Source organism: Lampetra fluviatilis, chromosome 9, assembly GCF_964198595.1.
Source record: "Lampetra fluviatilis chromosome 9, kcLamFluv1.1, whole genome shotgun sequence".
Lineage (NCBI taxonomy): Eukaryota > Metazoa > Chordata > Hyperoartia > Petromyzontiformes > Petromyzontidae > Lampetra > Lampetra fluviatilis.
This window is the reverse complement of record NC_136283.1, coordinates 12217860-12231477: the sequence shown is the minus strand read 5'-3', so window position 1 is coordinate 12231477 and position 13618 is coordinate 12217860. Positions and strand designations below refer to the sequence as shown.

General features: G+C 42.6%; 1 protein-coding gene across 5 annotated transcripts in view; it reads right to left on the bottom strand.

Moving 5' to 3' along the window:
* PCDH15 (protocadherin related 15) overlaps nt 1-13618 on the bottom strand; it is a 120109-nt gene that overhangs the window by 11300 nt on the left and 95191 nt on the right. For 4 of the 5 annotated variants that reach the window (XM_078859805.1, XM_078859804.1, XM_078859802.1 and 1 more), the window contains one exon: nt 4078-4300. In XM_078859805.1, coding sequence (XP_078715931.1) covers nt 4078-4300 — 223 coding nt within the window. Of the gene's footprint in view, nt 1-1682; nt 1794-4077; nt 4301-13618 lie in introns of those variants that run through there. The other variant, XM_078859807.1, reaches the window with a different exon arrangement.

Here is a 13618-nt window from a genome sequence, read left to right as displayed (position 1 = left end):
CCTTAAGGTGCATATTTTCTTGATGATTATGCAGAATTATATATTATGTGTAATTGAGTGCACCAGATAATAATACTCAACACAAAATAACAAACAAACAAAACTACTATTTTATTTTACAAGGTAAAGCTGACTGAGCTATAAGATGTTTTTCAAAGGTGACTTGACCACGCATGACAGTGAATTTCAGTGGCTCATGTCATCACATTTGTGTATTTATAGCAGTAGCCAAATCAACTCAACGCACGTTTCTAAACGTCGAGGGCAAATCAGGAAGACACGGAGAAACATGCACACGGCCACGAGGAGAACACACAGACTCCACATATACAGGCATGGCCAGGGTCGGGGTCCAACCCATGCCCTCCTGTGTACCAGGTGAGGGAGATAACAAATGACCACCTCAGCGCCCAATAATTGTTGATGTTTTGGGAAATATAAAATCCAAATAAATAGACAATACGTCTTCGTACCATCTCTCCACATAAAATAAATTTAAGAATGTTGTACGCATCCAAACAGTCACAAGGCATTCTGCAAGTGAATTTTCCAGCAGCATTGGTCCATCACAAGCAAACTCTGGACCGGCAAACTCTGGACCACTGACATCAGCAGTTAGGCTTGCTTGAACCAATGCTGATGAACTAATACTATACTAACCATGTTCAACTAGGAAGCTAAGCCTCAATGAGTTTTCAAGACTCAAGTTTCAAATAGAATCCTGCTTCGGAATATTTCACGTGTGAAAGAAAATGATCCGGTGAAAACCCACGTAGCTCTTGCACCAACATGCCGTACCATCTCCTACATACACCGAGTTGTTCATATAATGTTCAATCTCTGCATGATCTGCCAACTGTGCCTCACAAACAACTGCATAGATAGCACTTTCATGAAACTCAAAGTAATCTCGTGTTCAAATAAGCATTGAGATGATGCTCATCTCTTGTCTATAGCCATGAAGCAGTGGTGGAAATGCGACATACCTATAGCAGGGGCGAGTTTATCATTAGGAATACCACTAACTTCCTAACAAAGTGGTTTCTCATTTTATCGACTGTGGAGGGATGATGGGCTGAGTCGACCTCCACCCAGGATTTGAACTCACAACCTTTCGATTGAGAGCAGCTCACTCCTCCCGCTGAGCCACCTGGCCGGATAATGAACCTACTATGAATGAACCTACTATGAGTGCAAGTCTAATGCAAGGATTACAATTGCAATTCCTATGAATGTAGGAATGTAAGATTCCAGTTACAGTCCTGGATGCAAATTGTTAACTTAATTATTATTATATTTACCCCAAAAAAGCTCTCACTGAGTCTCAAGACTCTTTGATCGGGAGGGTTCTGCCAAGTTTTCAAAGTAGGGGACAATGCTACTGTGATGTGATCCCGATCGAGCAACTTGCAGGTACATATTTCAGCGTTGGGAAGTTTGGCCAACGCCAGTTACATTGTGTGTTGTTTTTAGCTTTGGGAGGAAACTTCAGAAACGAGAGGAAACCCATACAGAACAGCAGGAGAACACTCAAACTCCATGCAGAAAAGCGCCCGAGTCGGGGATCGAACCCAGGCCCATCTTACCGTGAGGAAACAACGTTAAACACTAGGCTGGTACCCTGCCGCGCGAATGTGTTTGAATATCATTTCAGGACGGGCAGCTGCGTGGAAATCACTCACCCCGTGTTGTCGCCGGCCTCGTCGTACTGCTGAGCGATCGGCGACTGCGCCGTCTTCCCGGTAGGGAGAGCCGACTGGATGCGCGCATTCTTGGCACATTCCGCTTGGCGTCTGCACACCGGGAGGACACGAGCGCGATGCGTGCACAATTAGCAAATGCATGATGAACGCAAGTGTAGTTGACGTGTACAAGTTTGTTGGGATGGCCACGTTTTTCATCAACTTGTGTCAGCGGTCAAAATAACAATGTGGCTATACCGTCAGCTCCTGAGCTCGTAGTCTGAACAAGGTTAACAGCATTGCACATGCAATGTGGTGATCACATGGCTTGCAGGGCATGCATGTGTTGAACCAATGCTGTTGAAAAGATGCACTCTCAGAAGGCCTGTATGGCTGATGGAATGTGTGAAAAAATTAACCTGTAAAAACAAGGTTTTTCACTATAAATCCTTCATATGCGTGGCATCGGTTTTATTTTATTATTCATTTCTGTTTTTCTTGAGTAAGAGTTTCATTTTTATCACGTTGGTATTTTAAATTAAATATGAAAATTATTTTTTCCTAAAAAGTGGAAAATTTTGTCAAAAATGTTTTCACGAACATTAATTGTCACGCACAACGAGTCTGTGTGCAAAATGTCAGCTCGATTGGATCACGGGAAGTGGGTTAAAAAACGACCGAAAGATTTGCACGGTTGTAAGCGCGCAAGCAAGCAAGCAAGTGAACTTAATATAAAGGATTTAAAAATACTTTTGTTTTATGTAGAGAGACAGACATGGGAAGGAGGTGCATTGTATACTTTGTTATTTTGTATTATATTTCAATTAACTTGTTATTCACTTACTAGTACAATGAAGCATCAACTTCATACCCTATGTTCGCACTTATATTTGTATACCCATTAGCATAAGAAAATATAATATGTAGATTATATTTAAAAATCAGAAAACATTACAATGTTATACTTGACTTGTTTATGATTGAAAGTGACCATAGTACTTAGATATGTTACTTACTCTTTGAATCTTTGAGAATGCACAGGGACAAAAGAAAACAACATTAGTAACACATTGACATCAATAGCGTTTTATACAACCAGACAGCAGGGGCAAAACACAACGCTCATGTAATGTTACCACTGCGAATCTACAGAATCTAGTGATGTCCATCTACGTAATCTCACGTGTTCCGATTGCTACATCTCAGGCTTAAAGATCTTACGCAGTATTCGTACATCAGGATCGAATACAGTGTTCCTGTACATGGCCAATTCCTTTCGGGAAGAGATCTGGTACACACCATTGCAGAGTACACACCGGTTTCCTTTCCCATTCATGCAAAAACTTCCCCAATAAGGAATTTGTCCAACATCCCGAAGCAGAACTCCCCCAAAGAAGAGTCTTGAGACTCAATGATGGGGGGCTCACACCCCCACCCCCAACCTCTCGCCAACACTCAGTGTGAGCGCCTAAACTACACGTGACGGGTTAACTCTGCCCCTCACCCTGCCCCTCACCCCCCCCCTCCCCCCCACGAATGATGCTCACCCTTCATCTCACGCCCAGCCTTTCCCCTTTCTGTGCACGTGGCATTGAATAACACTGGTCAACACACTTTTTCTGGCATAAGGTATTCCAACGGTTTTAAGGTAAGTTTGGGGTGCTGATTCCTAATCTGGCATGAGTTTTTGTCTATCACATCAGGTTTTTGAGATATCAAATATTGCATTTTCAATAAAAAACTGCAGAAGAAAAATATTAAATAAATGCGGATATCTACATAAATTTATATTATAAACACACTATCCTAAAAATGCAGCACCATATTTTAACACTAAAGCAGTCACTGACTCGCAACAACTTGCAATCATAAGTTACAGAGTTAATTTCGGGTAAAATCAATGAAATGGGGTATGCCGGTAGCATAAAAATGAGATGTGATAGAGCAAATTTGAGATCAGATTTGGAATCAGCACCCTGAAATTAGTCTAAAACAGCTGCAAAAGTCCAGGCCAGAAAAATATGTTTTTTTTGTTGACTAGTGTAATGAACGCTCCCCTAAAATTTGTACTTTGAAAGAAATCAAGATCGAGACGTCATCATGGCCGAAGCCGCTGATGCCACCACTGCACCTCCTCACTACCGGCACCCCCTGCCCTCCACCAGATCCCGCAGCTGTTGTGCAATCAACACGCAGCGACCTCCTTCTTAGCTCTACCCTGACGTCTTTGCCATCGTCTGTTAGGACCTTCCCCTTGGTGGCCGGACTCGTAGAGACCACTCAAATGCCTCGGGTGTCGGTAATTGTGCATGTTTAAAACAGCTTTAGAAAAATAACACCTCACGAATGTGTGTTTTAATAAATGAGCCTGAATGGATGTCGTGCACAAGCGTGCTCACTGCTTGTAGGTGACGATGACGATGAGGATGGCCGGGATGCAGCAAATGATGATGATGACGGAGAGTGCGATGAGCGCGCCCTCCGTGTAGCCCAGAGCCTGGGCCTGCTTCTGCACCGACTGCACCACGGCCGGCGAGCGGATCTCCTGCACCCGTGCTCCGGCTCCAAGAGACGCCTGAAACTCTTTGTTGATGTCCAGAAGTTTCCCGTCCAAAATTCTGAAGAGATCAACCCGAGAAAGACTCTCGTGTTCAAAATACAACGGCATGTGTTTTTACCTCAGAATAAAAAAAAAGTTAGATTCTGGAGAAATCCAGTATATACCTGGACACAGATACCTTCTCTGTCTCCTTGTCTAGCTTCCCGTTGAAAACCCCTGATCTTAAAACACATCTCAGTTACATACGATGCCTAATAATATACACAAAGAGTATTTAGACAAGAAGATTTACAAAATAGATGGACAATAATACACCTTTTTTGTGCCTTCACGTAAAAAAATGTAAATATTGTTTTACACATCCCATCAGACACGTGACCTGGGAGTGCATAACTTCAGCAAGATTGATTCAACAAATGCACACTCTGGATTAGTTTTTCACATTCGGTGTCTCGTCAGCAGAGTCAGACTTTGCTTGGAGTAATGCTGGTGAACTGCCAGATGTGTATAGGCATTTACGTGAGATAATATTTAAAAAAAATACATAACTCAGCTTAACGCCACCATGTGACGATGGACGTTATTTGGTGATGCGCCGCCATCAGCTCAAATGAATTCCTACACCATTCTTGCACTTGACGTGTGACTTAAGAGCAAGTGGAACTACTCAAAATTGCATTGTAGGCTTCACGGGTGGCATCTGTTCTGCTAATTTTGCTACTCTTTAGCAAACACACTCTGTTAATTGCAAAGCAGAGAGAGAAACATGATTGATTCGTTTCAAAAACATTTGCCTGTGTGTTGCGACGTGCAAGTAACGGTGAGACGGAGCTGCAGGGACAAACAGAGAAGCAGAGACAACTGAGAGACTGCGGGATCATGGCTCACGTGTCTTCAAACCTCTTTGGATATAATTGTGAAACTGGCTGAGGCATTGTGGCAATTTTTACTTTTAACAATGCAGCTTAATCATCGCAATATTTATATTTTGGCTTAAACCAGTAACCATCTCCTCTTTTGGGGGTTTTCATTCCAGAGCAAAACAATCTATTTTGGTTCAGTTTTCAGTTTAGGTTCAAGACAATTAACAATAAAACCCGTTCACCGGTTACAGCTTCCAGTTCCGTTAGATGTTTTAAACTGCACAACATTTGTGTGATTCACCAACCCTCGCTGCCTCCACAACGCTGGATTGCAGGCCTGCGCTACTGCCGCCCATAATCTCTTTTCCAAAACCCTTTTGATGATTATACTGCTTGTTTTATCCAGGATTCTCTTTCAGAAGGGTCCTGTCAAGTTTGTCGCTGTAGGAGGTGACGTTGCTATGTGTGGTGATCCAAAGTGAGTAATTCGCAGTAAATGTTTTGTGAGGTTTGGTTGATACTCGTTAAGTTGGATGGGTTTTTTTCTTATAACCTGGCTCAAATATAAAAACGTATTAACTCTAATCGATTAAATTTCGATTTAAATTTCGATTTAAAGCTTTCGTGACTGCAGGGATTCATCTTCTTGGTTCTTTCGGTAAAGTCACGTAGAAGGGAAGTAATAAAATAATAAAAATAAAACATAATAAAACAATTCTCACGACGTTTCGGCCACAACGCAAGCAGCCGTCCTCAGGCGAAGAATGAGAACATTATCAAGCTAGGAGCTTATATAGGTGTAGCGAGGAGGAGCGCCTTAACAAAAGAATGTGCATATGAAGAGGAATTTAGCATACCAATGGGCAATGAGTAGGAGGTGGGCGGAGGGGTTTCAAAGTCCCATTATGCCCATGCATTATGCAGGATCAACAGCACCACGGGGGGGCGCAAGGAACAGCGTTAATAAAGGAAAGGAATGTTAATGATATGTAGCTGCATTTACCAAACAACCACGTAGAAAACCAAAGTAAAAACTACATAAAAAACTAAAATATAAACTGATACTTACTATACTCTACAATAAGCTGAATTACTAACAACAAATAATAAATTACAATTGTACGTCGTAAGAAGTATATAATATACTTCTATTTAAACTTTATTCTCTTAGCATATACAGTACTATATACTGCCATAGATAAACCCAACATTAAATTATATACTGTATTGCTGTAAACCACCCTATACTTTATACATTTTAATATAACACTATGTATTATTCAACTCACCCTAATGTGTATCGAAATGGTTTATTACGTCCTTCCAATGATTGCTAAGCCTGAATCCATCTTCTCGGTTAAAATTGTCTCTGTGTTTGTATATGTGGATCGCCTCATGAACGAATCTCTCATGATAGCCAGATGGCTTGCAGAGAACCTCCGTCTTGGAGAAGTCAATGTCATGTGAGCCCACTGAGTTGTAACAGTGGTCTGCCACGGCTGAGGTGTTTGTCCTACCGTGTTTTAGATCAGCTTTATGTTCACGAATGCGGTCTGAGACGTGTCGTTTGGTTTCCCCAATGTAACTGCTACCACAGAGGCAACTTAGTTTGTAGACGCCAGGGTACTGTATGTCTGGAATCACATCTTTTACAGACGGTACCAGATCACGGATTTTATGTACTGTGTTGAATCGGACCTGGATCTTGTGTTTAATCAGGATTTTGGAGATCTTTTTTGTGACCCCAGCAATGTAGGGTAAGGTGATGGTCTTGAAAGGCTCCTCAACAGGATCTTTCTTGATGGTTGGAGTGATGGCTTTGCGGATTGTGTAGTCGGAGTAACCATTAGCCTTAAGAGCTTGGCGTACGTGTTTGAGTTCACTGGAAATGTGTTCATGGTCGGAGATGCATTGGGCTCTATGATATAGAGTCTTGATGAGGGAATTCTTCTGGGATGGATGGTGGTGGGAATCCGGTTTTAGATAAGCATCCGTGTGGGTGGCTTTCCTGTAGACAGAGTGGCTCATTGAACCATCAGGTCTCCTTTTGATTAGGACATCCAAAAAGGGTAGCTTGCCATCATTTTCGACTTCCATGGTGAATCTGATGGCTGGGTGTATGGAATTGATGTGGCCGAGAAATTGGTCTAGAGCAGGCCGGCCATGTGGCCAGATGACAAAAGTGTCGTCTACGTACCTCTTCCATAAGGTCGGGCGTAGAGTGGCAGTCTGGATGGCGTCCGTCTCAAATTTCTCCATGAAGATGTTGGCTACAACCGGAGATAGGGGGGAGCCCATTGGGGTGCCCTCAATTTGCTTGTAGAAGGTTCCATTCCAGGTGAAGTATGTATTGGTTAAGCAGTGTCTCACCAGGGGGGGTACCCCAGCATTTAGTCCTTGATGAACCAAGTCTTCAATGATTGCGATGGTGTCAGGCACAGGCACCTTGGTGAACAAGGAAACCACATCAAAACTGACAAGCAGGTCGTCTGGGGACAGGGCAATCCCCTTGATTGTCGATACCAGGTCAGTAGAGTTTAGTACTGCAGAGGTGGTTTTTCCAGTGAAAGGCCGTAGGATTTCGGACAAAAAACGAGCCAGTTTGTAAGTGGGGGAGTTGATAGTAGAGACAATGGGACGAAGAGGTGTATCTTCTTTATGTATCTTTGGCAAGCCGTACAATCTTGGTGGCCTGGCTGCAGAAGGTTTCAACGAGAACTGTTTGGTCTGATCAATTAATGCGGTTGAAGCAGAAATGATGTTGTTGGTTTTGGAGACAAGGCTGTTGGTGGGGTCTCTTTTTATTTTTGTATAGCTGCCATCGTTGAGTAGTTCTTGAATTTTGTTGTTGTATTCTATTTTGTCCATGATGACAGTGGCATTGCCTTTGTCGGCTGAGAGGATGACAATGTCATCCCTCTTTTTTAATTGAGCTAATTCAAAACGCTCATCTTTGCTGATGTTGCTAGCTGGCATCTTAGCGTTTTTGAGGGTTACAGAGATTTCAGATCTTGCTACGTCTGCAGCGATGTGACTCAAGCCCTTGAGAGCTACATCTACTCCAGCAATTATATCATTAACTGGTATGTGTCTAGGTGTGACTGCAAAGTTTAGTCCTTTAGCTAAAACGGATTTCAAACCTTCAGAAATAGGACTGTTACTGCGATTAATTACGACTTTGTTAACATCTAGCTTTTCAATGTGTGGGTCCGGTTTATTGTTTGAGAGGCGGTTGAATTTGGAAATCAAGTTGTCCTTACATTTAGTCGACATAGCGGCAGCTGAAGAGGCAGTCATTTTTTCCACGTGTTCCCAATCCGATGTGGACATTGTTGCACTCAAAGATAAGTGTGATTTGTAGAGTGTCTTGTCTAACTGATCTAGTTCGGTGCGCGTAAGTCTGATTTTCTCTGAGATAAGAGCTAAGCTAGTTCTAGACAGAATTCGTTTCGCATTAGAAGAAGTTACAGCAGCAGATGTTAGTGTAAATGCGTTTGGTATTACCTTAGAGTCGCGGCATCTCTTCAGAAAGGTGAGAGACTCGATTAGCTGAGCCTTCTTATCCCGGAGCTTGTTGAAGGATCTCAAAGTTATGTGGAAACCCTCCCCGTAGAGGCGGTTAAATTTCGATTTAAAGCTTTCGTGACTGCAGGGATTCATCTTCTTGGTTCTTTCGGTAAAGTCACGTAGAAGGGAAGTAATAAAATAATAAAAATAAAACATAATAAAACAATTCTCACGACGTTTCGGCCACAACGCAAGCAGCCGTCCTCAGGCGAAGAATGAGAACATTATCAAGCTAGGAGCTTATATAGGTGTAGCGAGGAGGAGCGCCTTAACAAAAGAATGTGCATATGAAGAGGAATTTAGCATACCAATGGGCAATGAGTAGGAGGTGGGCGGAGGGGTTTCAAAGTCCCATTATGCCCATGCATTATGCAGGATCAACAGCACCACGGGGGGGCGCAAGGAACAGCGTTAATAAAGGAAAGGAATGTTAATGATATGTAGCTGCATTTACCAAACAACCACGTAGAAAACCAAAGTAAAAACTACATAAAAAACTAAAATATAAACTGATACTTACTATACTCTACAATAAGCTGAATTACTAACAACAAATAATAAATTACAATTGTACGTCGTAAGAAGTATATAATATACTTCTATTTAAACTTTATTCTCTTAGCATATACAGTACTATATACTGCCATAGATAAACCCAACATTAAATTATATACTGTATTGCTGTAAACCACCCTATACTTTATACATTTTAATATAACACTATGTATTATTCAACTCACCCTAATGTGTATCGAAATGGTTTATTACGTCCTTCCAATGATTGCTAAGCCTGAATCCATCTTCTCGGTTAAAATTGTCTCTGTGTTTGTATATGTGGATCGCCTCATGAACGAATCTCTCATGATAGCCAGATGGCTTGCAGAGAACCTCCGTCTTGGAGAAGTCAATGTCATGTGAGCCCACTGAGTTGTAACAGTGGTCTGCCACGGCTGAGGTGTTTGTCCTACCGTGTTTTAGATCAGCTTTATGTTCACGAATGCGGTCTGAGACGTGTCGTTTGGTTTCCCCAATGTAACTGCTACCACAGAGGCAACTTAGTTTGTAGACGCCAGGGTACTGTATGTCTGGAATCACATCTTTTACAGACGGTACCAGATCACGGATTTTATGTACTGTGTTGAATCGGACCTGGATCTTGTGTTTAATCAGGATTTTGGAGATCTTTTTTGTGACCCCAGCAATGTAGGGTAAGGTGATGGTCTTGAAAGGCTCCTCAACAGGATCTTTCTTGATGGTTGGAGTGATGGCTTTGCGGATTGTGTAGTCGGAGTAACCATTAGCCTTAAGAGCTTGGCGTACGTGTTTGAGTTCACTGGAAATGTGTTCATGGTCGGAGATGCATTGGGCTCTATGATATAGAGTCTTGATGAGGGAATTCTTCTGGGATGGATGGTGGTGGGAATCCGGTTTTAGATAAGCATCCGTGTGGGTGGCTTTCCTGTAGACAGAGTGGCTCATTGAACCATCAGGTCTCCTTTTGATTAGGACATCCAAAAAGGGTAGCTTGCCATCATTTTCGACTTCCATGGTGAATCTGATGGCTGGGTGTATGGAATTGATGTGGCCGAGAAATTGGTCTAGAGCAGGCCGGCCATGTGGCCAGATGACAAAAGTGTCGTCTACGTACCTCTTCCATAAGGTCGGGCGTAGAGTGGCAGTCTGGATGGCGTCCGTCTCAAATTTCTCCATGAAGATGTTGGCTACAACCGGAGATAGGGGGGAGCCCATTGGGGTGCCCTCAATTTGCTTGTAGAAGGTTCCATTCCAGGTGAAGTATGTATTGGTTAAGCAGTGTCTCACCAGGGGGGGTACCCCAGCATTTAGTCCTTGATGAACCAAGTCTTCAATGATTGCGATGGTGTCAGGCACAGGCACCTTGGTGAACAAGGAAACCACATCAAAACTGACAAGCAGGTCGTCTGGGGACAGGGCAATCCCCTTGATTGTCGATACCAGGTCAGTAGAGTTTAGTACTGCAGAGGTGGTTTTTCCAGTGAAAGGCCGTAGGATTTCGGACAAAAAACGAGCCAGTTTGTAAGTGGGGGAGTTGATAGTAGAGACAATGGGACGAAGAGGTGTATCTTCTTTATGTATCTTTGGCAAGCCGTACAATCTTGGTGGCCTGGCTGCAGAAGGTTTCAACGAGAACTGTTTGGTCTGATCAATTAATGCGGTTGAAGCAGAAATGATGTTGTTGGTTTTGGAGACAAGGCTGTTGGTGGGGTCTCTTTTTATTTTTGTATAGCTGCCATCGTTGAGTAGTTCTTGAATTTTGTTGTTGTATTCTATTTTGTCCATGATGACAGTGGCATTGCCTTTGTCGGCTGAGAGGATGACAATGTCATCCCTCTTTTTTAATTGAGCTAATTCAAAACGCTCATCTTTGCTGATGTTGCTAGCTGGCATCTTAGCGTTTTTGAGGGTTACAGAGATTTCAGATCTTGCTACGTCTGCAGCGATGTGACTCAAGCCCTTGAGAGCTACATCTACTCCAGCAATTATATCATTAACTGGTATGTGTCTAGGTGTGACTGCAAAGTTTAGTCCTTTAGCTAAAACGGATTTCAAACCTTCAGAAATAGGACTGTTACTGCGATTAATTACGACTTTGTTAACATCTAGCTTTTCAATGTGTGGGTCCGGTTTCTTGTTTGAGAGGCGGTTGAATTTGGAAATCAAGTTGTCCTTACATTTAGTCGACATAGCGGCAGCTGAAGAGGCAGTCATTTTTTCCACGTGTTCCCAATCCGATGTGGACATTGTTGCACTCAAAGATAAGTGTGATTTGTAGAGTGTCTTGTCTAACTGATCTAGTTCGGTGCGCGTAAGTCTGATTTTCTCTGAGATAAGAGCTAAGCTAGTTCTAGACAGAATTCGTTTCGCATTAGAAGAAGTTACAGCAGCAGATGTTAGTGTAAATGCGTTTGGTATTACCTTAGAGTCGCGGCATCTCTTCAGAAAGGTGAGAGACTCGATTAGCTGAGCCTTCTTATCCCGGAGCTTGTTGAAGGATCTCAAAGTTATGTGGAAACCCTCCCCGTAGAGGCGGTTAAATTTCGATTTAAAGCTTTCGTGACTGCAGGGATTCATCTTCTTGGTTCTTTCGGTAAAGTCACGTAGAAGGGAAGTAATAAAATAATAAAAATAAAACATAATAAAACAATTCTCACGACGTTTCGGCCACAACGCAAGCAGCCGTCCTCAGGCGAAGAATGAGAACATTATCAAGCTAGGAGCTTATATAGGTGTAGCGAGGAGGAGCGCCTTAACAAAAGAATGTGCATATGAAGAGGAATTTAGCATACCAATGGGCAATGAGTAGGAGGTGGGCGGAGGGGTTTCAAAGTCCCATTATGCCCATGCATTATGCAGGATCAACAGCACCACGGGGGGGCGCAAGGAACAGCGTTAATAAAGGAAAGGAATGTTAATGATATGTAGCTGCATTTACCAAACAACCACGTAGAAAACCAAAGTAAAAACTACATAAAAAACTAAAATATAAACTGATACTTACTATACTCTACAATAAGCTGAATTACTAACAACAAATAATAAATTACAATTGTACGTCGTAAGAAGTATATAATATACTTCTATTTAAACTTTATTCTCTTAGCATATACAGTACTATATACTGCCATAGATAAACCCAACATTAAATTATATACTGTATTGCTGTAAACCACCCTATACTTTATACATTTTAATATAACACTATGTATTATTCAACTCACCCTAATGTGTATCGAAATGGTTTATTACGTCCTTCCAATGATTGCTAAGCCTGAATCCATCTTCTCGGTTAAAATTGTCTCTGTGTTTGTATATGTGGATCGCCTCATGAACGAATCTCTCATGATAGCCAGATGGCTTGCAGAGAACCTCCGTCTTGGAGAAGTCAATGTCATGTGAGCCCACTGAGTTGTAACAGTGGTCTGCCACGGCTGAGGTGTTTGTCCTACCGTGTTTTAGATCAGCTTTATGTTCACGAATGCGGTCTGAGACGTGTCGTTTGGTTTCCCCAATGTAACTGCTACCACAGAGGCAACTTAGTTTGTAGACGCCAGGGTACTGTATGTCTGGAATCACATCTTTTACAGACGGTACCAGATCACGGATTTTATGTACTGTGTTGAATCGGACCTGGATCTTGTGTTTAATCAGGATTTTGGAGATCTTTTTTGTGACCCCAGCAATGTAGGGTAAGGTGATGGTCTTGAAAGGCTCCTCAACAGGATCTTTCTTGATGGTTGGAGTGATGGCTTTGCGGATTGTGTAGTCGGAGTAACCATTAGCCTTAAGAGCTTGGCGTACGTGTTTGAGTTCACTGGAAATGTGTTCATGGTCGGAGATGCATTGGGCTCTATGATATAGAGTCTTGATGAGGGAATTCTTCTGGGATGGATGGTGGTGGGAATCCGGTTTTAGATAAGCATCCGTGTGGGTGGCTTTCCTGTAGACAGAGTGGCTCATTGAACCATCAGGTCTCCTTTTGATTAGGACATCCAAAAAGGGTAGCTTGCCATCATTTTCGACTTCCATGGTGAATCTGATGGCTGGGTGTATGGAATTGATGTGGCCGAGAAATTGGTCTAGAGCAGACCGGCCATGTGGCCAGATGACAAAAGTGTCGTCTACGTACCTCTTCCATAAGGTCGGGCGTAGAGTGGCAGTCTGGATGGCGTCCGTCTCAAATTTCTCCATGAAGATGTTGGCTACAACCGGAGATAGGGGGGAGCCCATTGGGGTGCCCTCAATTTGCTTGTAGAAGGTTCCATTCCAGGTGAAGTATGTATTGGTTAAGCAGTGTCTCACCAGGGGGGGTACCCCAGCATTTAGTCCTAATCTATTACAACGTTATTTGTTGCTGGTCGCATGCGCATTATCCCTTGCAAAACCAATTAGTCATTCAAGTTCTCGCT